Source organism: Carassius gibelio, chromosome A2 (genome assembly GCF_023724105.1).
Source record: "Carassius gibelio isolate Cgi1373 ecotype wild population from Czech Republic chromosome A2, carGib1.2-hapl.c, whole genome shotgun sequence".
Lineage (NCBI taxonomy): Eukaryota > Metazoa > Chordata > Actinopteri > Cypriniformes > Cyprinidae > Carassius > Carassius gibelio.
In genome coordinates, this window is record NC_068372.1 from 9,863,661 (window position 1) to 9,891,575 (window position 27,915).

General features: G+C 38.3%; 1 protein-coding gene and 1 long non-coding RNA gene across 9 annotated transcripts in view; one reads left to right on the forward strand and one right to left on the reverse strand.

Annotated features, from left to right (window-relative positions):
* Window positions 1–27,915, reverse strand: part of LOC128022373 (E3 ubiquitin-protein ligase mib1) — a 63,883-nt gene that overhangs the window by 23,566 nt on the left and 12,402 nt on the right. For all 8 annotated transcript variants that reach the window (XR_008185911.1, XM_052609875.1, XM_052609909.1 and 5 more), the window contains exons 6-12: window positions 27,521–27,725; window positions 26,901–27,084; window positions 23,288–23,432; window positions 22,391–22,524; window positions 19,131–19,238; window positions 14,022–14,219; window positions 10,225–10,376 (exon numbers count right to left, since the gene is read on the reverse strand). Coding sequence is in view for 7 of the 8 variants with exons in the window: in XM_052609875.1 (XP_052465835.1) it covers window positions 10,225–10,376; window positions 14,022–14,219; window positions 19,131–19,238; window positions 22,391–22,524; window positions 23,288–23,432; window positions 26,901–27,084; window positions 27,521–27,725 (1,126 nt within the window). In the remaining variant the exon portion in view is untranslated. The remainder of the gene's footprint in view (window positions 1–10,224; window positions 10,377–14,021; window positions 14,220–19,130; window positions 19,239–22,390; window positions 22,525–23,287; window positions 23,433–26,900; window positions 27,085–27,520; window positions 27,726–27,915) is intronic.
* LOC128022449 (uncharacterized) lies at window positions 117–27,675 on the forward strand. The gene is made up of 5 exons (XR_008185919.1): window positions 117–256; window positions 374–478; window positions 649–3,508; window positions 26,880–27,121; window positions 27,534–27,675. It is a non-coding gene; the product is annotated as an uncharacterized LOC128022449 (long non-coding RNA).

The window sequence follows — 27,915 nt, forward strand, 5'->3', positions numbered from 1 at the left end:
TCTCCCTAAATGTAAGCCGTGAGTATGCTTTCTTCACCCGGCTCCACCCCTTCCACTTTACCACTCATTCCTTCTCCACAGCACTCGTTCAACTACCCCCCCCCCCCCCCACCCCTCTTCGTCAGAGAAGCTGAATCAGCAAGTCAAGCATGCGATGGCTGCAGCAGCTGGAGAACTCCGGAGGTCATTATGGCTCTTCACACACACGAGAGAAGAAAGAGGGAGGAGCAGAGAGCAGAGGAAACTGAGATGACAGGTAATATATGCTCCCCGTGCCTTCCTCCCTCCGGACGGGAGTTTGCCCCCAATGCCGACTACTCCGCACTGACGTCTCTGCTTTTTCTTCTCTGTTCTGGATGCACTGGGGGTTAAGCGCGTGGCCGGTCAGCCGCGGTGTGGTCGGTTAGAGGGAGTGGAGTTTACAGCTCTGCAGCAGCAGGACGAAAAAAACTACTTCTCTGGGAACACCTCGGGAAATGTAAGTGCTTCCCCCCCAAAAAACGTCAGGGATGTGTGTCGGATAGACAGGTGTAGGTGGAATGGGAGAAAGTTGCCGTCATCTGTATGGATCTGCCAAAATACCGTTTCCACCTCACTCGCTCGCTCTTGTGCCCTACCTCATGCTCTCCATGTCTCTTGCTTTTCCAGTGCTGGTCAGGCAGCAGGCTGCTGCAGCACAGCCCTCTCTGGCTCATTACCTCCTCGTGGCTGCAGCACCAAAGACATCTAAAAGAGGGACTCAGAAACTCACTGTCCCTGAAGCGTGAAGCTTTTATCTTGGATCTTTTTCACTCTGAGGCACTTTCAGATGGAATACAACTCTATCGGGATGGTTACACACTTTGCCAAGACTCAGTTTTCCATTGGCCAGCCATTATTACTGGAACCATGTTTGGCGTTTCAAGACCGTTTTTGTAATAGCAGGGGGACAGGTGAACGCTAGCCATGGAGGGGCTTTGGTGTCACAGTGGGACGCAAGTTTCAGGCCAGGTGGGGGGTGAATTGGACTGATGGATAAACAGATGTGCTGGCATATAAATTCTCCAGGGAGAGCGGTTCGGTGGCTACTGGATATGTGTGTCAGTGAGTGAACCCACAACACTCAGGGTAGTAACCTAGTTTCTCTCAGTCTCTCTGCATGCTTTCTAATCACTAGGCAGGGGCAGAGCTGTAATGCTGCAGTGCCATCTCCCCTTCTCAACACACTCATCCCTAAATCTTCACTAACACTGTGGCGCTACAAGAGTCCAGCCATACCTCGCATCATATCTAACCCCGTCAAGCACCACAAACCCATCCAGGATTTCCACCCCTGCCCAGAATAGCCTGTCTAAGTGTCCTTCTGTCATGTTTCCACCCCTGCACCTCTCCTTTTGGCCTGGTATTGGATAGGCTTCTCAGAGGAGGGGGATGAGACAGGGCGGTGTTGACTTGTGGAATGTGTGGAGCTGGAGCAAAGATTCATTAGAGAGCTACTGAACATTTCATGCTGCCATGCAAACAGTTATTGATCTCTAGCACACAGCATTAGAGCTCTAGAGTAGCTTCTAGAATAAAAACAACCAGGTCAAAAAAAAAAAAAGGAATATGGGGGGTTGCAGGTAAAAAAAAGGGGGAGTAGGGGAGGAGAATCAGCACACTTGTGACCAATCACTTTTGCTGAGTGAGCATTAGTTCTTGCATGTGACCTCTGGCCTGGTCTGTGTGGCTAAAGCCCAAATCCTGCTCACAATAGCTTCCTGTTCCACTTGGATCAACCTCATTTTTGGACCTCAGCAACCATTCTGACATACAACTGAGAATGTGGTTAAACAACGGACAACCAGATGGAAAATGGGTGAAAAACACTGGAAAAACAGATGGAAATGGGTAAAAAGGAGATGCATAGCATGTTCAGGACACGGTTACATTAGAAATGCGTCTTTTTTCCTCCAAGGAGTCCTTTGAACTTTCATGGACAAGAACTGCAGGCAACAAGGACAGCACAGGACCACTTTCCCCTAATTTTTAACAGGATTTTTTTTTACTAAATTTAGAAAAAGACCACCCCCCCACCCCCAACAAAAAAGCAAATAACTCTATGGCACCATTCTTTTCCAGATTCCCTACGGATACCCCACACTCTCTCGAGGACAGCCAAGGTCAACAGAAGATACAAAACTGAGTGAACCCCAATATGTCTAATGCTCACTGCGAACACTGTTGGAATAAGGCAAAAGAAAAAAAGCGTGACCTAAAGAATCAGTGAAAGTCACTTTATGTATAAACCGCTGCATTCTGCAGGATGGTAAAAAAAGAAAAGAAAAAAGAAGCCACTTATCTACTGATGTGATTAAACATGTTTGGTTTAAATAAGGGCCGCGCTAACCAAACGTCATATCAGAGAAGGTAAGAAAACTCAGCTCTGTCTGGGGCTGCCTACTTGGTGTACATACTTCTTTATGTGCCCATATGAACATATGACAGCTATGGAATGTAAAGAAGTATGTATTCTTGGTCAGGTGCTGATCCTCCGTTTTGAAAATGTACCATAATTCTCTGCATCACTGAATATGGGCACATGGAAACAGCATGATGGATTTTGTAACTGTCGTGCAGAAAGTTACTGCAGCAGTGGATTCGGGGAGAAGTTGCTGCTCTTTCAGTGACATCACCAGCAGTCCACACCACCTCTCCCTAATTTAGCAACTAACCTGCGTGATTGTCATGCTATAGTTTCATTTCTGCAGGTAGACTATTGGTAGATATACTGATTTGTAGTGCCCAATTTCTTGGTGAAAGAATGACTTCAGTCACTGCTACCTCAAATATCCAATAACAGCTTGAAACATCGCCATAGGAACAGGAGCTCCTTTCATTATTGGAGGGTTTGCTGCATTCTAAGCTTTGAATTGTGGCCAGCTGCAACCAAGATCCTGTTTTTGCAGGAGTGGCATGCGCCAGAACCATTAATGCCTTCATCTTTTTATGTCCCTTAAACGTTTTATCTCACTACACGGAAGCTGCTGAGGTAACCGTTCCATAAAGGTGAGCAGAGCTTGGCTATTAAAAAAGGAAGCTTCTCTCACATTATGGGATAGGAGCGTTGTCTGTTTCACCCTGACACCCGTTCCTGCCCCTATTGTTCATGTTTGCTAGGCTTGCCAAATGCTTTGCTGGTGCACAGAGTAGTCAGATTAGAGCATGGAAAAGTGACAATGCAGGATCAGAGTTGGGTCTGCCTGTCAGCTGATTCCAATTGTCCTGCAAAAGGTAGAACAGGGGCCTCTTTTTCACTTTTGGACTGCGGGTGTGCAGCAGGTCACAATGAAAATCATTGTAAAAACAGCAGCATGATTGTACAAGTAGAACAAATGTATTACACAATGCTGAACCTTTAAACCGATCAACAGGTGATCAAATAGTTGTGGGAGGGGACAAGATAACAGAGGACTATTATACTTTCAGGGGTTTGAATGCTCCTCTACTCCAGGTGTTTGGTAGCACACCACGTCATCGATCTACTGAGGTAATACTTCATACATCATGACGACTAAGGTCAAAGCATTTCTTTCATAGCATCTGAATCTAAAAGCATCTAAAAGCATCTAAAAGCTTCCGATTTAAATCTCTCACTAACTCGTGTTACCAATCAAGAACAATTTAAAGTATGCATTGTGTGCAAAGATACAGTAAAGTTTTTGGTCATGACTTGAGCCTGGGAGAGCTTGTGGCCCATTTTTCTGAATGTCAGACACTCCTGTCTGTCCTCTGTAGGGCTGTGCTCTTTCCATTTTTGTGCAGCACTTGCTTTATGGTTAGCTCCTGTCAGTCGTGTGGCTGTGTTTCCTCTTTCTCGCCCTCAGACTGAGTGACACCCACAACAGATGCTGACATTATCAAATGTTCAGCTGCTGTCCCTGGCTTTTGCCCTCTTATGGCCAGTGTATTTGGGGGCCGAACTTTGTCCAGAGTGCTGCAATCGAGTGTCTATGTAACGCAGGGAGGGGGATCTGTGGTGCAAATAGCACTTTACTGACCTCTCTCTAATGAGTGCCATATTGAGCTGCAATGAACCCTTGCATACTCTCAGCTGGCCACCTGCTAAGGAGCTAAAGAGGCTTTTTGGCTGCCTCTAAGCTGATGGACAGTTGACTGCATCTTACAAAGCAAAACTCTGGCTTGTTGCGCTCACTATGCAGCACCAAAATGTTTTGTGGAGTTGCTTCTGTCCCGGACTGTGACGGATATGTAGTACAAATATCTTTATTAGTCATTGAGCAGTCTCAGAGGAGCTCCCACCACATTCCCTTATTGCATTAAGTGGGCAAATTAGCCCAACAATTCAGCTGAGTATGACTGAATCTTTTCCAAATTTAGAAAGTGACAACTACGAACCGCGGCACATGCTGACATCTTGATCGCCCATGTGACACTGCCCTCAGTGGGCTCAATCAGCTGCTGTAATTGCTACAAGACTTGTGGACACTTGACTCAAGTGCACAATGATAGATTATTATATCTCTAAGAAAACCTTTGGAGTGCAGTGAAATGTATTTTTCATAGCTGTAGAGAATGAAGCCTGAAATGAGCCCATGTGACATCTCATGTCATGTTTCACAACGTTTTACTGCTTAAGGTCATGAAACAGGGTCACATAAGCTGGTTCTTGTTAGTATCATTAACAGCAAACCACAATGCTTTGCTAAAGCTGGTAAAATGGAACCAAATCACCTTTTCAATGGATTTGGTCCCCTTCAACCAGCTGTAGCTATGCTTTGATGACAACATGAATGAATGGTTTTTACCTTGCTCTTTTGCTTCCGCAGGAACTGAAATTATATATTCCATTAATTACAGAGTGACAAAGTTTATTCTAATAAATGTTACTACAAAGTACTGTGATTGCCTTTTCTACAAGCCAAACATTTTTAACAGAAAAAAGTGGGTTAAAATATAAATGCATCACTAAAAAGCAAGCAGGGAAACAAAGTTCTGAAAAGAAGGTAATGTGACGCAATGGGGATGTAAAGTTTGGCTAGGACAGGTGACTGACATCCAGATATCTGAACAGTGCACATGGAAACAGAGAGCAGGGAGAGGGGAGGACAGCAGTTGCAGCACAAGCTCACTGCGACACATGCGGGTAGCCTGCGTCTGCAGACAGGGGAGTGGAGATGAAAGCCAGATGCTTCTAAGTGTGGGGGGTTATACACACAAACCATACACAGAGAGAGTCCACCAATTATGGCCCTATGGCACACTGACGCAGCGCAGGCATGCGGTGTGAACCTCCCTCTCCTCTGCATCAGAGCAGCATCCTTCCTTCAGTCACATGGATCGCAACGCTGCATCATAATTTCACCCATAATTACGCTGATCTGCCACCATGTCACGCTGAACCTGTTCTGCACCACTGTGCATATCATATAACAGTTCATATACAGAGGACAGATCCATGAACTTTTTTCTTTTCACATTAAAAATTTAGGTTAAAATGTTTATGATAACTGGTCACTATTTCTATTAAGATTTGCTTTTTTTTTATCATCATCTTTTAGTTTCTATTAAATAAGTGTAACAAGTGAAATGAGCTCATTAAATGGTCAATGACAAATAAGTGTATACAATAAGAAAAGGTGAATTAAAATTATATATATATATAATAGATTGTAATAGATTTTTTATATGAAAAGCAAGACAAAACATAAGCACATTTTGGCTATTTAATTTATGCAATGGTGAAAAAAAAGAAAATAAAATGCATTTTGGTGCATCCCTAGTTTAAATATATGGAAAACTATATAAATATGGAAAAATCACATTCCTAATTCTTTAAATTATGTTTTTTTTCTCCCTCATTGATAACAGAGTCAAAACATCATCCTGCCATTTTTGACCTTACCCACCTCCCAAAAACATCAAAATTAAAAACACTTCAGAATTAAGACATGCTCACTGATGTGTATTAAAGTCATTGTATGGCATTTTTTTATGTATTTGGAAAAAAATTATCTATCTAAAAAATTAAATAAAAAAGTCCCAAACACTGCATAGCTAATAATTATACAAATATTAGGAAATATTATATTTTAAGATTAACTTTTAATTACTATTGTAGTCACACTTAAAATCATTGTGTGTGTGTGCGTGCGCGTGTGTGTGCGCGCATATATATATATATATATATATATATATATATATATATATATACACACACACACACACACACACACACACACACATATATATATATATATATATATATATATATATATATATATACACACACACACACATATACACACACACACATACTATAAATACATGAAATACCAAATAACCGGGCTTAAAATAAAACAGAAAAGTTGCAATTCACCTGGCAATGCAATGGAGGCCCAAACAGCCCATAATAATCTGTGCTGATCATTTGCTTTCATATTCAAGGATTTCTCTATAAACATAAAACTAATCATTGACCAATGATTTTCATTAGTGCCAAACTCTATTCCTATAATACAGTTTCCACTAGCATTGGAAGTGACTGCTGGCTAAGGCCTGAACTGCTTCGCTGTAGAGCAGCACACGGCAGTGCATCCGAGGGTGAAAGTCCATATGGCGCTTAACAAACAGGTTGGCCCATTTGTACAGTAGTAATAGAGGCTGTGCAGCAGCTGCCTCTGCAGGGCCTGTTATGAGTCATGGGCTATTAATCGTACTGTTTACAGTTCTGGAGCATGACTGCCTTCCAGCAGCCATCCAGTGAGCCACTGAGAGGAACCAGTCCTGCTCTCAGCCTGGGACTGTCATAAACACACAGGAAGAAAAAAAAAAAGAAAACATAACCAGGGTGCAAATTCACAATGTATAGATAAACATGGGGAAAATGTAATAAAATCTCAAAACTAAATAGAGAGAAAAAGCCAGAATGCAGAGGTCTTTTCATCTTTCATAGTTTTAAAGAACATTTAAATGAATAAAATGCATATGCATACCAAGAGTCAACAGGTTTGTTTAATATGTCTGGCTGTTTCAAATTCCTGTCTCAGGTTACAACTGTACTTACAAGAGCCATCACTGAAGAACACCGGTTGAGACACATCAGTGTGTTGATGACTTTAGAAAGACATGCAAAGATGAAATAAAGCAAAACCGTTTTTGCTGTGTGATGTTTCTGTAATGAAAACTAACAGCTGGTTAAAATGGTGCAAGTGAAGTAAGGCTACGTAGTACTACCTACTGGTTTTAAGAGCAAAAAGTAAGACTGATTGCCACTCAAACAAGTTCTTAAGACACAGACACAGTGACTGACCCTGACAAAAGACACCTGACATGTGTGGCTTGTGGATTCAACAGAACATTGAATATCTTAAAGCACAGAACTTAAGCATAAAGTTCCACTTGACTAACCAATGAAGTTAGTTTATGACCTAACCACATACCGAAAAATAAACCAACAAAAACACAAGCTAAGCAAAAGACTTCAGACCTAGTACATGCATACTCAAGTCTACGCTACAGGACTGGACTAAAAGGCTTCGGCAGAGGAAAGAGCAGAGAAGACTGCAGCGGTGGGAGCTCAAGCGAGAAATACAAGTAAATGGTGAGCTGGAGGAGAGCTATATATCTCTAGGACTTTCTGATGGGGAAGAGACAGTTCTGCTCGGCTCTAGTGTGTAAGCGAGTCATAAATAATAACTCGGGGCAGTTCTTCATCCACACAGTCAATAAAAAGGATCCCCAAGTTGCCATTGGGAGACTGAAGCAAAGACTGATCATTTTACGGAGGGATTTGGAACTTAACTGTATATAGCAGATTTGTATGGCGTAAAGGTGCAACTAATAACAATAAAATCAATGCTCATTTTATTTGCAATGAATAAACAAATTGGCATGGCTACAACTGACATTAATTTATACAATTTTAAATTAGGGTTGTGACGATGAGGATATTTTCCCACCAGTTAATCGTCGTGTGACAACACCGGTAATAACGGTATCACCGTGGGGGCGGGGGCATTCCCTCTTTTCCTCACTTTCCTTAGTTTTTAAATAGCTTTTAAATAGCTTTTAAATGCGGTGTGCATGTTTTATTTTCACTTTCAAATAGCGGCAATTTGCCGTAAAGCAATTGTTCTTTTTAGTTTGTTTGAATTTTCCTTATTTTCTTCGCTTTTCTTCACTTTTAAATAGCTTAAAAATGTTAATTATTCTTAATTATTCGAATAAGCGGCAGTTCAGAGTCAGCTTAGATGCAACAACAAAATATGTCAAACTCATTTTATCCTATATATATAAAACATTGAACTTTTATTTACAAAAAAAAATAAAAATACAACATGCTATAGAGCAGGCTATACCTAATATAAAATAACAAATAACTTAAAGTTTAAATAGGTATACAAAATTGGAAATAGGCTAAGTAAACATGTATAATAAATAACCAAATAAATTATAAACGTTTATTAGCAAAACTACTAAGAAAGCTTGTAAGCAAGGCATACACCTTGATGTCAAATAAAAAAAATTAAGTAAAAATTAGCAAACAATGTTGATCCAATTAAATAAACAAATGTTTAAAAAAAAAAACTTAGAAAAAAAATTCGGCACGCTACATTGAGCAGCTGTGTTCATAGTGTCTGATCTTTTACCGAACTAAATTATTTTTATTACTATAAAAAATAAAAACAATGGTTGGGGCCGCAGTGGGAAAGCCTATTTGAAATATTTATTTATTAATGGACACTTTTTATATAAAGTACTGTGCTTTCTTTCTGGCATTCTATGAAAAAATATGTGTTAAAGGTGTTGATCTGATCCAGGAAATGACCAGCGGAGACTAATGACAAGCATGAGGCATAATTTGACTGCTTGTTCTGGCCATTTAGGCTGCAGCCAGAGAAATGTGCTAGAGAGCGGGAGGATGAACTACAGTCTTAAAGTGGTCATGAAATGCGTTTTTGAATTATTTGATAATGTTGTCTGAGTTGCATTTATAATGTTAGTACCATCTTTACCTCAAAATTGTCACAATTTAGAAATAGAGGCATTTTCTACCCGGATTTTAACATCTTTGCATAATGAAATAAGCATTACATGTGAAGCTCTCTCAAAAACATTTACTACGTTTTTACTATTACAGCTGTTGAGATTAACCTAATCATGAAAAGTGTTGATGATTACATCATTATGTTGAGATCTACTCCGGTCACATGAAAGATTGCAGCAATGAGCATTGTAGCCAATGACAGACTGTTGAGAGAGCATAGATGCAGTGATGAGTGATCTCATCGTTGCAACTTGAGGTTTGCACTTCCACAAATGCTCTCCTCATAACATTGCAAACACAGTGTAACTAAGAGATTCATGGTGCAGTGTCGACTGCGTCACTGAATATAAATTCATGCTGTGTGATTGACAGCTCCTGCTATTACAAAGAAAGCCTTCTTTGATCGCTTTTTTTTGTATATAATTTAATTTAGGCATTAGAATACATGTGGTTACTTACATGTTGTGGTATTACTGTCAGGCCCATATCTTACAGTAAAAGTCTGTTTGGAAATCTGTATCCTGTACTGCTCTTCTCTCCTACTCTTCTCACTAACGCTCCAAAAAGGCGATGATGTCGAAGTAGGCGATGATCTGATTCTGCTTTCGCTGCACTATGATGTCATAATGTGACAACTCAGAAACGAGTCGTTTTCTGATCTTTGTTTCAATAAAAGCAGTTTTTGGACTAACAAGGAAGTTTTGAGCTCTGAAACTCAAGATGCTTTTATAGTACAGTGACCTCTTACATGTCGAGACATCAAGGAAAAATTTAATTTAATTCATGGCCCCTTTTTAAAGCCAGTTCAATCTGCACCAAATCCTCTACAGCTACAAGCAGAGAAAAACTGAACAGAAGTATGTGCCTACTGTAGTTTAATTCCAGAATAAAGATTTCCTGAAAATTTACTCACTACCAAGTCATCCAAGATGTGTCTTTCTGTCTTCTGTCACAAAGAAATTAAGGTTTTTGAGGAAAACATTCCTTCTCCATATAATGGACTTACTGTAAATGGTGGCCACAATGCTAAATGTCCCACAGCAAAGATAAAATGATTTATTCCGCTTTCAGGAACCTCAAATTTTTTGTATACAGGCCCAAAATATGAGCCGAAACCATTTAGTAAAGTCACATAATGCTCTTTAATCAGAAGCCCTATTTCAGCCCAAGTTATGACAAAGTCAGTGTAGCTATACCTGGGGTTCCCTCGCAGAGCTGCGTGGTGAAGAGCGTTGAAGCCGTTATTGTTGGTAATTGTGACATCTGCACCTGCTTCCAGGAGCACAGAGAGCATGTCATCCCTCTTCTTGCTGATGGCATCATGCAGAGGTGTGTCTCCCTCTGAGTCCTGCAGGGGGCAGCAGTAAGTTACACACTCTTTAGTATAGGTGGTGCATTGCTAATAAATGCAACTCAGCTTTATTTAAATCTGTTCGCAAATGTCAAATAAAATATTGCCGAGTTTAACTTTACAGAGTGTGTGAATCGAGATATGACAAATTTGTGACCCATGCTGGTAAAATAATTGGGAATTACATTGCAAATTTTATAAAAAATAAATAAATACATAAAAAAAAAACACAATCAAATTTGGCTGAATTTAGGGTTTTCACAAAAATATGTTCATTAAGCCCTCGTCTAGCAATCCCAATGCTCCAAATAATAATGTGCGTGATCCAGATAAATATACACACAATTACAGCATTTAAGTATTGACGCAAATATATTTGTTTATACCTTAAGTAAATGTTTAAGGAACTGTTGGGGAAAACATCTGATCAGTCTAGATTCGTGCATTACAGCAGGTCTTAATATAAGCCACCTCATTAATGTTAATCTAACGATAAAGAAATGAGAGAATCACTTGCTGCTCTTGACTGAACCGCTTTTGTATTAATAATCAATTTATTTGTAATGAACAGATGTAAAAATGAAAAAGGCATTAATTATTTGTTCTACTGCTGTTGTTGTTGTTTTGCATCTGTTCTTATTTATAATAACAACGATAATAATTGTGATTACTAATATAGTAATTATTAAGAAAAGAATTTGATTGTGCTTTGGAACCTTTAGAAAACTATAACTCGATTTTTCTCAAAATTGACTTTGCTGACTCTATCGGCATCAAACGGGTGTAGCTCAGACATTTTTCATCCGATTCCAACAAATCATACATCATTCTGAAGGTTGCCAGCACAGGTCACGTTAGGTCATTTTTGTTCCCATCTCTATAAGCTTCTCTGAAAACAAAATACAAATCTCATCTCAAATCTTCATCAACACTGAGCATGACTTCAGAGTGACAACCTCCTTTAAAAAAAGATGTGTACTACAAAACAGGCTCATTGCAGCCACTAAAATAGTGAATAATATTATAAATATAGTGACAATTTTGTTTGTTCTTTTTGCATGCAGTTTGAAAAGTGACAAACTGAAGCAAAGCACAACTAGTCCATATTTATTTTCTCAGTTTCAGAATTATATTTTATCAGAGGCAAAATGCAAACACAATTGAATTAATATTTTTTACTTTTGAACAGTCTTATTTCATGCAAAGTGATAACAGAATTGCACTTATTTTCTCTATTTGAAAGTTTTTAATGCCGGACGAACCAGAACGAATCCGCGGTACTAGTTCGGGCTGCGCAGAACGTTTATCTGCTCGAGCCGGAGCCGCGCGCTGATCTCGATCACAACACCATACACAGCGCTGGGAGATACAGTGAAGAAAGCAGTCGAATTCACCAAAGAATCAATAACATCTCTGTAAAATCTTATGAGAAGTATTCAAATTCAGCGAAGAATTCTGTTAAAGCTGGATTCAGAACGCCACTGAAGTGGAAACCAGGAAAAAAAATTTATAAACACAAAATCTCCACCATTGACCATGGATTTAACAGTAAACTACAGGAACAACTCGTGGCAGAAATGGTCTAATGCAGTGGTTTTCAACCTGTGGTCCGCGGGCCCTAGGGCTGTGCGATTAAAAGAAAACGTCCTAAAATCACGATTTGAGCGTGCGCATATGCCTAACTCCAGGTTCACACACTGTCTGTGATGCGCCTTTTTTCTGAGCCAATGTTGGCGGATCAGAGCATTCTCACTGCGGTAAAAGGCTAGAAATAAAAACGTACAAAAATAATTCATGTCTAACACATGAGCATAGAGTGAATTTGTTAGTGAACAGGATGCAGTTTAAGTGAGAGGAGACACATTTTAAGTGTGCACACTCTCTCCTCGCAAAGCAGCGTGTATCTGAGCAAGCACGACCGGTTTTGTGACAGAGCAAAGGAAATCTGCTGCGAACAGAGAGATTCGCACTCGTGCATTATTTTAATGTGCTTTCGCGTTATATTTATGCGCTCTCACTGCTGACCGCATACACATACTGTATACACACTGCAAACACCTGAGGCACCGCTACAATTAATGAGCTCTATGAACAATGCATGGCAAAAAAGAAAAAAAAGTCCCTGTATACAGGATTTTTTTTTTTTTGCCACAAGTCTATACATTTTTTTACATCTTCACTATAGTGATAATTTTGACTTATGTCTGTTCTAGAGATGTTACAACTTTTTGATAAAGCTCTGATTGGTTTTCTTTTGGAAATATGTTTCAAATTAATCCTGAATGCATTTATGACTGTAAAAGCACAATTGCAAAATTGATCAAAAAAATCGCGATAGTTTTTTTTTTTTGTCCATATCGCACAGCCCTAGTTTATTCAATAAATATAGTTTAAAATCTAGCTTCTGAGTACTAAGTTATTAACCCAACAATAGCGGGGTCAGTTAATTTTTTTGAAGTGGGCCGCGCAAACATATGTGTTTGGTTGTGTGGGCCGCGAGTTGAAAAAGGTTGGGAACCACTGGTCTAATGTTTTCGAGTGATTTTAAATGCTTCCCACAACCTTTTCCAGTACTTCTCAGTTTTAAGTATTTCGGAATTTGAAATGTAATTTTAATGTGACGATATTTGTTCATCCTTAATAGGTTTCCACCATGTATAAAAGTTTTATAATGGGGTGGTGTTGGCGCAGTGGATAAGACACATGCCTTTGTTGTGAGAGACTCTGGTTTGAATCCACTGTGAGACACCAGTGTGTCCCTGAGCAAGACACTTAACCCCTAGTTGCTCCAGAGGCATGCGACCTCTGACATATATAGCAATTGTAAGTTGCTTTGGATAAAAGCATCAGCTAAATGAATAAATGTAAATGTAAGAAAGCAAAACACTTATTAAAGAAAAAAAAAAGATATGAAATTACCACTAGTAGATGAAAAGAAGAATAAAGAATATTCTATCCGACTACAATCAACAGCACAATTAAATACAATAGAGTAAAGATACAAAAAATAAATAGTGATTTTCAGGGGGGGGGTTTAGGCATGTCTAGCATTAGTTTTTAGGTACAGAAATTGAATAAAGTAATCAAATGTAAAACAACATTGCATATTGGACTATAAATTAAAGATTATTCTTTATTAAAGTTACAAAAGCTTTTTAAATCAAGGGCACTGAGTGATTTATTTGTTGTTGCCGTTCGATTAATATAAAGACTGTCAGATTAAGAGAAAGCACTGATCCAATGCACTGATACAGAAGGCCTACGTTCAGCTGGCTATGTCTGCTGTAGGATATTAACCAAGACAGGCATTTTGACATACTCTTTGTCTGAATTTGTCCATTTAAACACAATACTTCAGACAGAGCTACATTTGCAAGCATTTTGAGGCACGGGTTTGCATGCTTCGGATGAGCGCAGGCACAAATCTTCTCACTGCATGCACGAGCTCGTGTCCTTTGGCTCTTAAATGATTAAACTGGCAAAGCTTAAATGAGTTAAGTTTAAAAACATATAACGTGTGATATATATTATATGACATATAACTATCAGCTTTAGCTCAGATTGTCAGACTGAAAGTGTCAGTAAAGAAAAGGTAAGGCAGAGAGTTTCCGTGCTAAACTGAGAGGTACTGATATAGTTCACCTGCAGACTGGGGTGGCAGCCAAAGTCAAGCAAAGTCTTCACCACCTGTAGGTGGCCCTTGTTGACAGCGATGTGCAGAGGCGTCTGTCTGCGTTTGTTCCTGGCATTCAGGTCAGCCCCGCCTCGATGCAGCACCTCGATGACAGAACCTTCGTCCCCGAAGGCTGCATGATGGACAGCTCGGTCTCCATCCTTGTCCTGAAAAGAGTCGCATGTCAATCACTCTCAGCATCCCAATTTAAAACTTCACAGTTTGATTCCACTGACTCTAAAGCTTTTATAACTCTAACTGGCCAAGAAAAATCAAATGCTGAATAATTTTTATGGACACAGTTATTACTGAAGCAACTGCCTCATAACGATGCAAATCTTCTGGTTAATTAATCAGAGGTTGAAAGTGATTCACAGCCATACATTAGACTCTGCCTAATCTATTCATTACTCCTGCTAACAGTGGCAAGAAGTCCAGTCTGTTTTTTCTCCACTGGAACACAATATTTTATTAAAGATTCAAATATGTGAAACTAGAAGAGAAACAAACATCTTTTAAACTATAAGACATCATATAATGACTAGATTTCTTCACATTCAGCCTGTAAAAGCTCAATCTAAAGCTAAAGGGGGGGGGGTGAGAGAGAGAGAGAGAAACAGTCATATGACTTCACAGATCTTTAATAGGGAGCCTTTATGTGGCATGTTTATTAATCTAAAATTTGTATATTTAAAATTAAATAAATTTAAATTTAGCCATATGAGAATGACATTACACAGGTGACTATTTTCACCTTTCTGGTACTCTGAAGTTTTAAAAATACTAAGCCATCACTCACAAACTATAACAGACAACCAAATAAAAATGAAAAGCAGGACACAAGTGATTTGTGTAAGTCTGCAATCAAAGTATGATCTTTTCCAAAGCAAGCTCTTCTGCCCATGAAACATCACCAGACACCAGGACATAAATATTTGTGCTTGATTGTGCGTGGAGAACCATTCTCGTGACAAGAATAGCAATGCTACAGTAGCTTTCCAGCATTGTTTTTTTTTAAGCAAACAGTAGACGTGCTGACTGCATACATACAAACATTAAAGAGCCACACAGATGGGAAATCAAAAATTACCTGTATTACAGTGTATGATGTAGCTGTCCGTCAGTGTTAACAATGTGCAAAGTAATTCAACCAAAAAGTACACGATTTATAAGGTTATTGGCTTCTAAAGTAAGGAGTCGACTCTGAATCGCTGAAATGAGTCGTTATAGATTTCAAATCTTTTGCCCATCTCTATGTACATCACTAGGAACACTTTGCATAATAATCTCCGCCCACCGTCTTGAGAGAAATGAAACTCTGACCTGCCCCACCCCCCCACACAGACGCTCTGGTTGGTGTGATAGCATCATGTCGAGTGTGTTTTTAATTGTAAAGGCAAGTTTGTTTTATTTTCACTGCCAAAGAATGAAGATCAGAAGAACAAATGGCTAAAATTCATTTTTACCACAATACCAGAGCAGTACAACAAATCCTTGTTGTGTTCACAACATTTCATGTTCAGTGTTCACTGATGACTGCTTTTCTAATCTCGGTGAGTACAAGTCAGGATTTTCAAAGCGTTTGGCCATAAAAGAGGGTTCATTACCAACTTTATTTAGACCATCAAGCATCTCCGAATCACAACGCGAAGTATGATTATGAAGTTATGTGTTTGTTTTCTCCCGAGCGTCTTATCAGTATGTGTGCTGTCTGCAGATATTCTGTGATAAAGTAATCCATATGAAAACAACGCAATGTCCGTTTTTCACGTCTCCCTTATAATGTGACCACGCCCCAGTGCTGAATGTGCTATTCAGATTCAAACTTAAGTGCGCGGCTTGAATACACCCACACAGAAGAAAAAGCACGGAGACCGTTAAAGTTTTTTATTTTACTGTTTGCTTCGCGATGAGAGGAATAAGACATAATTCACCCAAAAAAAATGCTAACGCATTGTTTACCGTGAGATTGTGTGCGGAACAACCAGTCAAACCTGACTATGTTAGTTGACCAATCAGAACACAGTATGCTACCGATGGGTGGGGTTTAAGGAAACTGAATCTTTTGAACAGCTTCATCTCTGAGAATTTAGGTAATTTTAAAATGATATTTTGACAAAATGACAATGTTTTTTAACCTTGGATGGATTTAAACCTATTGTACAGGACTTGTAAACAGTGATAGGAAGCTTAGAATTTTCATCTTACTGGCTCTTTAACTTATCCTCAGAATATAAGAATCAGGGGGTTAATGTTATCTCAATACACCTCTACGCCAAACATAAACACTTATTTCACCTAGCATTCCTATTACAACTATGTAAGCCAAAAACTTTTATAAAAATTTTAATTTTTAAAAAAAAAAAATCATTTACATAAACACTGCCTGGTAAAAAAAAAAAAAAAATATATATATATATATGTGTGTGTGGATTTAAGTAAGCAAGGACTTTAGGACTGAATCATTATTGCAGTGATTAATGTGTTTCTGGGCTGTTGTATGTTTGGCAACAGTTCTTTTAACCCAAACGAATGCATTGTATGATGAAAGTAAGTATTTTGCAATTGAAAAACAAACCAGGACGTGTATTTTGTTTCTCTCTTCATATTATGCTAAGTTATTATACTATACTGTAACCATGCTGGCTATCTAGCTCCAAGAGGTCTCCTTACAAAAAAAACTGGAGGTGTTTGAACTACAGCACACAAATTCTAAGGCCTGGTTCACACGGGACGATTTTAAAATTGTCGCCCGATTTTCCAAACCTGAGAGACCCCACACACTGCGATAAAAAAATCACGGGTCTAATGTTTTGGTCGTTCAGTGTGTGGTGTGCAGCCACACGGCAATATCAACACATCACACACGAACCGATTTGACTCCCGAGCATTCCCAGGTCAGACGTGAAATCTCGCAAAATCCCTCGAGATCAAACGTGACTTCAGAGTAAACAATCATGGCGGACGAAGAGGAGGCAGTGGCCATAGTTTGTGCTTTGTTTTTAACGGAAAAAAAAAACATAAGAAAAACAAGAAAAGGCGATGGTCAAAGAGGTGGAGACAACCAGAGCATGGACTATACTTGCTACATCATGATATGGAGGAAAGTTGTTGTTTTATCGCATAGAAATGTTGTTACGATTAATAACCGTTGAAATAAACGTTCATATATGAGTTTCCATGTACTCTGGTGGACTGCAGTTGTGGATGTAGTTATGCCCATCGACTTTATTTGTATTTGTTATATTATATACGCCAGCTGTTTTGATTTTGTTTCCCAGTACTTCCTCACCGCCTCGTCACCTAGCTTTCTTATTGGCTACACGCCAGTTCACAGGCTGCGTGATTGTTTGTCCTCGGGGGACACCACACACGAGAAGAAATTGGGCCAAATAAATCCAACATGTTGGATATCCCCGATTTGAGATCGGAGCGGTCCCGACGTTCTTCCGAGCAGAGGAGAGCGGTCTTAACACACCACACACGGCAGGAATATTTGATCCGATTATTTTACGATAATCAGAGCATCCTAAGATTGTCGGAAGGGGTGAATCGGGGCTAAAATCGGCCTAATTATCCTGCCGTGTGAACCAGCCTTAAGTGGCTTAAAGGGTTAGTTCACCCAAAAATTATAATTATGTCATTAATGTCTCACCCTCCGTTCATCTTCGGAACACAGTTTAATTTTAGATTTAGTCCGAGAGCTTTCTGTCCCTCCTTTGAAACTGTATGTACGGTATACTGTCCATGTCCAGAAAGGTAATAAAAACATCCAAGTAGTCCGTGTGACATCAGAGGGTCAGTTAGAATTTGTTGAAGCATCGAAAATACAATTTGGTCCAAAAATAACAAAAATAATTACTTTATTCAGCATTTTTTTCTCTTCTGGGTCTGTTGTCAGCGTGTTCAAAGCACTGCAGTGTAGTGATGTCCGGTTCGCGAACGAATCATTCGATTTAACCGGTTCTTCTTATTGAACCGGTTGAACCAGTTAACCAAATCGAACTGAATCATTTGGAACGGTTCACGTATCCAATAAGTATTAATCCACAAATTACTTAAACGGTTAACTTTTTTAATGTGACTGACACTCCCTCTGAGTTAAAACAAACCAATATCCCGGAGTAATTAATTTATTCAAACAGTACACTGACTGAACTACTGTGAAGAGAGAACTGAAGATGAACACCGAGCCGAGCCAGATAATGAACAAAAGACTGACTCGTTCTCAAGTCAAGAACCGGTTGCATCGGTTTTCGGATCACCAGTACACTGAACTGAGAACAGTTTCTGTCAGACGCGTCCGATTTGATAACAGAGGAGCTGATGATACTACGCATGCGTGATTCAGCGTGAAGCAGACCGACACACAGAGCGTCTGAACTGAACTGGATCTTTTGGTGATTGATTCTGAACTGATTCTGTGCTAATGTTATGAGCAAAGGCTTGAATCAAGGGCAATCATCGCCAGTGAGGTCATTACGTCGAGCGCAAAAGAACCGGTGAACCGTTTTTTCCACCTGCTTACTGAATCGAACTGTCCGAAAGAACCGGTTCACGGAAGATAACCAAACTTCCCATCACTACTGCAGTGGCTTACGTCAGCTGCATCACTGCTGAACGCGAGTCATGAACGCGGATTGACAACAGACAATGCAATGCCGAATAAAGTCATAGTTTTTATTATTTTTGGACCAAAATGTATTTTTGATGCTTCAACAAATTCTAACCCACCCTCTGATGTCACATGGACTACTTTGATGATGTTTTTCTTACCTTTCTGGACGTGGACAGTATACCGTACATACATTTTCAATGGAGGGATATAAAGCTCTAGGACTAAATCTAAAATATCTTAAACTGTGTTCCGAAGATGAACGGAGGTCTTGTGGGTTTGGAACGACATGAGGATGAGTCATTTATGACATAATTTTCATTTTAGGATGAACTAACCCTTTAAGGTCAGCAGTCAATTCACAGCATGTTGCGGTTTGCCCGGTTACAAACACAACAAACTTTAGGGGGGAAAACAGCCAAAAGTGACAATAGGTGGTTCAGGAACAGGATACAAGACACACCTCAGCCTCCAGATCCACATTGTGTTTCAGCAGCAGCTTGAGGACATCCACATGGCCATTCTGGCTGGCTGCCTGCATGGCAGTATGTCCTGCACACTGCCCGTTCACCTGGAAATAAAAAGACAGGGTTGATAAGATTATGCTCTTTGCATCTCTGATTATATTTTTTGTGCCATCTTTAAAATGTGTTTGTGAGTATGTGTATGAGTCTATACATACGTGTCTTACTTTGTGATCTGCAGCATTGCGGTAAGTTAGACAAGTGTGCAAAAGGCATGAATATTAATGCTGGAGCCCCTGATGTATTTGCAGGACATGTCTCGTCTTGCCGAGCATATAATTTGGCCAGTCACCCAAGCCAATCTGACTTCCCTTCCTCTCTCTCTCTGTGCTACAAGCAATTACTTCAGCGAGGGCCGGCAGGGCACAGGGCCAGTCCTGGCACCAACACGAACCAAAAAAGTGAGGGGAAAGACTCAAATTGATGAAAATATATTGAAATAAGTCTATCACAAATCTATTGCAAATCATTAGACATTAGATACTGTATGCAATCTGTAATACATGACTCTATTCATGCATGATAACTAGGCTTTAAAAAATAGTTTTTAAAATGAGATTACATGAGATGACATTTTTAGATGTATAAAACTTTTCTAAAACATCATATAATATATAAAGATTGTTTTTTCTTGTGGTGAGACCATCAAGAGCTTTGAGATCCAGTGTTATTCATTTAGAAATTTTACACAAGCAACATTCTTCAACCTCTCACAATACAGACTGGAATTAAGTTAATTTAGAGCCAATATGTGTGTATATATATATATATATATATATATATATATATATATATATATATATATATATAGAGAGAGAGAGAGAGAGAGAGAGAGAGAGAGAGAGAGAGAGAGAGAGAGAGAGAGAGAGATCTAAATCCCAAACTGCAACCTCCCGCTCTCTCACGGAACACACGGAAGTCACTTAAACTGTAATTTGTCAACTGGCAGCTAGAGGCCGGCTACAAAAGGGAGTCAATCCCATAGACTCCCCATGCTAAATGCCCAACTTTACAGAAAAAAAAAAAACGGTTTACTGTCTGGTTAAAAAAAAAATTTGGGGGTCTATAAAGTTAATTGTGCCCTTCATGAAAACTGTTATTACTCACCCTTATTATATTAAGCCTTAAAGTTCTGTATAATTAAAGGCATGGCCAGTTGAGTGACCGGTGGATTGCTGCTGCTGTCACTGCCATTGAGCTAGGTGGGCGTGGTTTTTAGCAACCAGCTCCCGCCTCTTTGCCCATTTTCGATTATCCGGGAGTGATGGGCAGTGTTAAATTGAATACCTTTTAAGACCTTTTTTAAGACTCTTACAATACATTAAGACCTCATCGCCACTCCAAGTTTTAACTGGTTTAATTAGCGACCCTCTAACTTAATCAAAATTAACTACCAAAATATGACATTTGCATCCCTAAAATACATATTTTACAGTCACTGTTATGCACATTGCGCATTAACACAGCTCAAAGGCTTCCTACTAGTGGCCTTCCTTCACAAAACGTTTAACAGTTTTATTACAGGTAGAATGCAAAATGTTTGAATAAAAGCATTTCAGTCGAATGTTATTTATGCAATATTTCAAACCTTTAACCCATGGGAAAAATAAAATAAAATCAACCCATGTAAACGGTTTAAAAGCAGCCCAATTCTGTTACAAAATAAACCACACACAACCCCACTTTTTGGACAAATAGACATAATGAAAAGATGTTACAAAATTGAATACCTTGGAAAACGGCATTTAAGACTTTAAGGGCCTTAATTTTCTCCAAATTGATTTATCAACTTATAATACTTTGAGACCCCTCAGACAACATTTTAGCTTTAAAATCGCTCTTCGGAAACCTATGGCCCTCACAACATCCATGTTTTAAACAGTCTATGATCAATACACATAAAACAACTGTTTTAGCAGAAGACTGACAGGAGAAGGCATCTACTTCCTTCAAGTAAAATTGCATGATTGCTTTGTTCAGTCTCATTTAAAACATCTGATATCATATTTACCGGTACTCACTCTCAAGTTGTTTTTAAACCTGAATGTGTTTCTTCTGTTAAGCATAAAAGTTATTTTAAAGAATGTGGGGGCCCCAGTGACTTCAATAGTATTTTTTTCCCTACTATCAAAGGCAATGGGGACCAGCAAATATTTGGTTACCCACATTCTTCAAAATATCATCTTTTGTGTTCAGCACAAGAAAGAAATTACGTTTATCTCCCAACTTTTACTTTCAATTTAGACAATCAACTGCAATTATATGTAAACCATGTGTTTTTGACAGTATTGGCTCAATCAGATGCAAAAACAACTTAGCCCAGTAATCAGGTGCTGTTTAATGGCCTTTTTTTAATGTACACACTGCTGGTTTACATATTCAGAAAAAGCCCACGTCAGAACGAAATGTTTGAATGAAATGTTTAACCGGCAAGGATTAAAAGCACATGCAAATAATGTACTTTTGTGATCGCGAATAAGTGCAGTGACCCGTGAGTGTAACTCTACTGCTGAGTTAACATTTGAAAAGAATGTATGCCATGTACAGTATATTGAGCAAATAGTGGAGACATTTTAATCATCCCCCATCAAAAATCGTGATATTGGACACCCCTAACTGTGAGTTTCAGGCTCACAGGAGTTTTTAAAAAAGAGCAAAGGAAGTCTCATACATATAAAAGCAGCCATCATTCTTTGATTGTGCATTTGATCTGATCTGTGAGATTCCAGTTGGATCCAAAAGGTGCAGCAGTTCAAAGTGATCTTGCTACAAATTAGCTTGATCAAAGTACTACTTGCAGATTTCTTCATTCTGACTTGTACTTTCTTAAGCATTTTACAAGTAAGTTTTAAATATTCTAACTTGTCCCCCCAGAGTCTGTTTTTTAAGGCGACCATTATTTTAGAGCGTTCACCTTATTGTTTCCTTGCCACGCAACACACATTTTTTAATTTGGCAAATTGTATTAAATGGAGAATATCTCAATCATATTGACAGCAAATGAACAATAGCCCAAATATCCATTGATGGTGACAGTTCAATTCTTAGTAACAGCAAATCAACATTAACCAGATTATTAAACAAACATGCAGGGGATGTGTAGAACTTGCGTAGAATGAGTATTCAGATTCTATTAATCTGCTGAGCTTTTTATGATTGTGTTAATTTGGTACAGTGTGTGTTATGAGAGAACTCTTACGTCCACATCAGGCCTCTTCAGGATGTCCTCTACTTTGGCTAGGTCACCATTAGCTGCGGCCTTCACCAGCTCTTCATTAATGTCTCCAGACTCCTGAGTCTCAAAAAGCTTCTTGAGGAGCTGAGACAGGCGCTCTGCAGGCATAGAAGAACTCTCGCTCAACACTGCTATAGTGTCACACAGAGTACACAATGACTGATGAGAACTGGACTGCTGCATGTCTGTGGTTGCATTATGTACAGAAATAGAACTGAAATAAAAGGCAGAGCAGGGGCGCTCCTCTACAAAATCACCCCAAATCATTTTAAAATTAGACTTAATTCTTTTAGAAGTCTGCTGCTTCAAGTCTTGCATTTTTTCAAATTGCAAAATATATGGCAGAAAATATTAAAAAAAAATCACCATGTTGTTTTTTTTCTCAATAATTTGCAGCCCTAATTAAAATAGAATAATTGAAAGATGTGTGAGAGTAACATGTCCATGTACAGTACACGAACACTCTAAGGCGCATTTCCGAAAAGTATTGTTAGCTAACTATGGACGCAATTCCATTCAACTCTACTGGTAAGGACAGAACTTGCAACCATAGTTTGCTTTTGAGAAACGCACCCGTTTAGACGCACCTGCTCAAGCTTTAATATCACAATTTTTCACATTTTAGAAGTCACCAAACTGCAAAATAGCACAAATGGTGTGCATGGCAATGAGTGACCAAAAATAAACCATGTGCTTTCTGGGATGCTTTTTAAACAGTACTGAAGGAATTTCCATGTAAGCTGATCCTTTACTATACTCTCTAATTAATTTATTTTAACAAAGCATAAGCCTTTATACCAAAAAGCTTTTAGAATCAAAGACTTTTGATAAGTAGTGTTTGTGCATGTATGTGTACATTACCTCCAGAGGCATTAGTAACAGCAGATCCAGCAGGAGCCACTTTAGTGACAGCGGCTGGATTGTATGTCCAGGATGTCCCACACACTTCCACTTTGAGGTCACTGTCAGAGTAAATCTGTTGCACTCTTCCCACCTTTCCAAGGGTCTGCACAAGAGAAAACATAGGAGTGTGTGACTGGTCTAAAATGAGTTCTATTTCATTTAACCCACTTTCCTTTCCTTCCAAGCACTGCAACGGATGGAATGTTAGACATGTTTGTGTGCAAACTGTGTATTACACACACAGGTACAAACACCCCTGTGAGAGCAACATCCTAAGTACTGTGGAGAGAAAGAGAGAGAGAGATGTGGTGGTCGGAGGAGCAAAATCAATAAGTGCAAGGTCTGGCTTTTAAAATTGAGATTGGCACATTTAAAAAGAGAATACCCAAAGGCTCTAAGGCTTGGAGGACCATATCTCATCTATATTGCCCATAACTGAAGCTACTGGAATTCTGTTAAGTTTGTCCAGTGAGGACAACAAAAAGAGGGAGATCCAAGAAATATAAACCAATCACACAGGCTTAACGCCACTCTTAACATCTCATCCACTGCTTTAGGAGGCAGAGCAGATTGAAACAGACTGTAGATAAAATAAAACAACGGTGCTATTGGTAGTAGGATGCCAGTGACTGCAAGTGAATCCTCATCATCCTCTTAAACTCAAGCACAATGGGTCTTTATTACAAAGATGAGGTCTCATCAATGCCTGCTTTTATTGGTCATTTTATGTGCAGCCAAAACATTTAGAAATTTAACACGTTTAGAAGTAGTAAGTCATTTTACTATGGAGCTCTGGAAGTCCCTACATATTGAAACAACTGTTGATTAGTCTAGATTTTATTGTGCAGACTAGAGTCAGATGTCTTAGAATGGGGAAAAAAAAGCAATTATTAGATTAGATAAATACATTTCACATTACTATAAAATAACATTTCAGAGCTCTGGCCTAGTGCTTGGTGTCAGAATTGTATTCATATAAGCGAAACAGCTTTTATTTCTGCAACATTTTCTGATCCTGTTCAACCCTCTCTTTCTCTCTCTCTTAATTTTTCGGTCTGCTTAAACATACGTGGTAACACTATTTGGACAGTCCATTTAAGACACTTAGAGAATAAGCAAATTTACAACTACACGTCAATTACCAATCATTAGAGTACAATGTGTGCATAATTATTATGCAAGTTGATATTCTGGTCATATTTTTTTCCCAAGCACATTTCACCAATTCCAAAGCACATTCATTTTAATAACTACTATTAATTTTGTATTTAATAATTTATAAGTGATATAAAATTTCGGTATGTCCATTTCAGTCATTTTTTTTCTAAACGACAACCGACGATTGTTAACCGATTGGTAACAATTAACCGAAAAGATTCTTTTAAATTAGAATTTAATTCAATTAGAAAGGATAAGTATCTGTGACCCATTAAAAATGCTAACATTTGTATCCCCAGGATTAGTTTTACATGAGAAAAAGCAGCAAACAACAAAACATGGTGATTAACATGGTCATATCACATCACGCAGCTGCAGCGTTTCTGCGAGCGGAGAAAATTATAATAAAGCTAGGCTTTCTCTCTCTCTCACTCTATACATATTTACATACAGTATATATATATATAGGCCTATACAATAAACATTTTTACTTACAAAGAAAATGAAAGAAAAAGTAGCCTAGTATGCAGAGTTTCAGTTCATTTTTGTGCCGTGCGAAAGGAAACAGACGGCAGAAAGCTGCATTTTATTAAGGCTTATTTTACAAAAGCACAAAGATTTGTTTTTATTGTGAATGTACACAAATAAAGGCAAACCTTATTTTAATTCCAATAATTTTTAGGACTAAAAGGAGTAGATTCTTTCAATGAAAAAAAATATACAATTATTTTGCCGGAGTCGCATGCGTGCACAGAGTTAAGCATTGCTACCTTGACAATGTAGTCTCTTCATTATCATAATAAAATACAGTCAGTCAAACATATGAAAAAAAAAACTATGCAGTAAAAATTAAATAAAATATGTAGTAAAATCTGTTAGTGTTATCACTGTACCGCTGTGACGTTATGCAAAACATTTTGTTTTATGTGGATATTGGAACGCAAGTTAAGTTCATTCAAATACATTTCGAATATGGAAACATTTGATTATATTTTTAATTCTGGTTATTTTCTAAATACTGTTAATTGAAAGGATTTGTTGTGGGGTGAGGAAAACTAAAATAGCCTAGCTATGTTTACAGTGTTTATTATATGTTTGTTAACCTTTTGCATCGGCGTTTGGCCTATTTCCGAATTAAATTCTAAAATGTGACTTTCCCCTTAAAAAAATATTTTTTCTATACTTGTAGCACATTTTAACCATTCAGCAAACCTTTTTAAAAAATTTGATAAATTATAGGAAAAATGAATAATTTAATTACTTTTCAAACTGTTTAACTGTATTAATCCGTCAAAATTGCCTTAACTTTGCAATTTCTAGTCTTGCATTAGTATTGCATCCTTCTCATGGGCATTTAATATTTTTTTACTTTCCAGGCTCTTCAGGCTGAGTTAAATCTTATTTGGCTTATTTTACCTGTAAAAGAAAACCTGCTTAATTATGCACATATAAGGCATAAGTATAAAGCATTTTTCACTTGAACAGTGAACATGAACAATTCTATATCATTTATAAATTATTAAACACAAAATTAATAGTAGTTATTAATTATATTAACACAATATTAATTATGCAAGCACTGTATTAGTACTGTCTGCTTAATATCTGCCTACACTTTATTTTGATGATTTCCCCCAACAGACATTCTACTGATGCCGCCCTAACCCTACTCTAATGAGAGTTAGAGCCCGTCCACATGGAGACGCGTGTAGATGTATACATAAAAATTTTGTATTATATCAGCATTTCTGCTATTTTTTGAAACCAGGTCCCAGAGTTGGTAAATCTGAAAAGGACACCCTTGTGTTTTCATGTGTATAGCCAATCCATGTATTTAGTGAAAGGATGATGTCATCACCCCACGTCTCAGCCCTAGTCAGACACAACTACGTCACATTTCAGCAACAAGGGCAGAGTACAGGCTAGTGTTTGTGCAGCAGAAGCTATTGAGGCTGTTAGCTTTACTAAAGAAAATCTAAAATTACTAAAGCAAAAATGTTGGTATACAGCATGCAATGTTTATGTGCATGATCCAAGTCTTCTCTATTTTTAATGCATCGTTGTGGCAGAATTATCCACATACTGGTCTGGCATGTATACTACATTTTTTTGAGACCGTTTCAGTGGTTTCCTGTATATACAGATATTTCTTGATATGACACCGTGTTTATGAAGAACGAAGAAAAAAAAAAATTAGATGGGGAAAGCTCTGGCTTTATGTGGATGTGGTCTTAGATGACATGTAGTTGCAAAGTTACTTATATTTAGTACACTGTCTAAAATGGACTATCAATATAAAGTGTAACTACATAACTTCTCTTAAAAATATTGAACAACATGAGGGCAAGTGAATAATAACAATTTTCTTTTTTGGGTGAACTATCCCTTTAAGGATGAGGAAAGTGATGCTCACTGGCAGCATAGCTTCAGCCCACTCTCCATGTCCTCTCTGAAGTAGTTTGATGCGATCAATGTCATAGCAGATCTGGACCAAGTCTCCCACCATGAACTGAGAGCTGCCTCCCTCAGCACCAGCTGCCACCTCTCCACTACGTACAACGTTTGCCTTTGTGAGAACCGCTGGGTTAAATGTCCACCTGGAACACACAAAAGGGCTTTGTGTTCATTTCAAAGGTTAAGTCATGGACCTTCAACAACAGATTGTATTTTTACTGATTATTATTTCAAATCTCAGGCTTTACAGGGTTAATATAGTTACACTGCTTACTTTGTGATTTTATTTAAGCAGATTCATGCAAATAAGAGGGCTAATGGGAATGTTATGGTCTTATGTAGTCACTTTTTAGGTCTTGTTACACTGATTTACTATTTCAGAAACAGCTTATTTTGGATTTTAGACATCCAAAATTAGAATTTATTTTAAGTATCAACATTAATAATTAGTATTTATTACGATGTGTCATATTTATGAAGTTTGCATCTGTTGTGTGCTAAAACAAAGGCAAAAAAGAAAACATTTATGACAATATATAAGGGTTTACACAGTCTTTTCAGAGGTATAATGTGACTGACCTGTTTCCACTAGGATACTGCACAACAATGTCATGGTCTTCATCAATGCCGCACACAGTGCCTGTGGTTGTGAGTGTTTCAAACATGCCATCAGTCCAACCTCCGTGACCATGCTGCAGCGACTGAACGATCTCCAGGTCCAAATCAATGTTGACCAAATCTCCAATCTGCAGGCCTCCTGGGTTCCTGTTTCCATTCTGCTCACCTACAGAAAGTCACAAAGTAAAAAACTGAGATGAGCAATAGAATGACTTATTTTAAGTTGCTCTAATTTGTTAAAATCTAATTGCTGGGTTTTTGTTAAATGTAAGCCAAAATCATCACAATTAAAAGAACCAAAAGACTTAAACTACTTCAGTCTGTGTGCATTGAATTTATTTAAAACACAAGTTTCA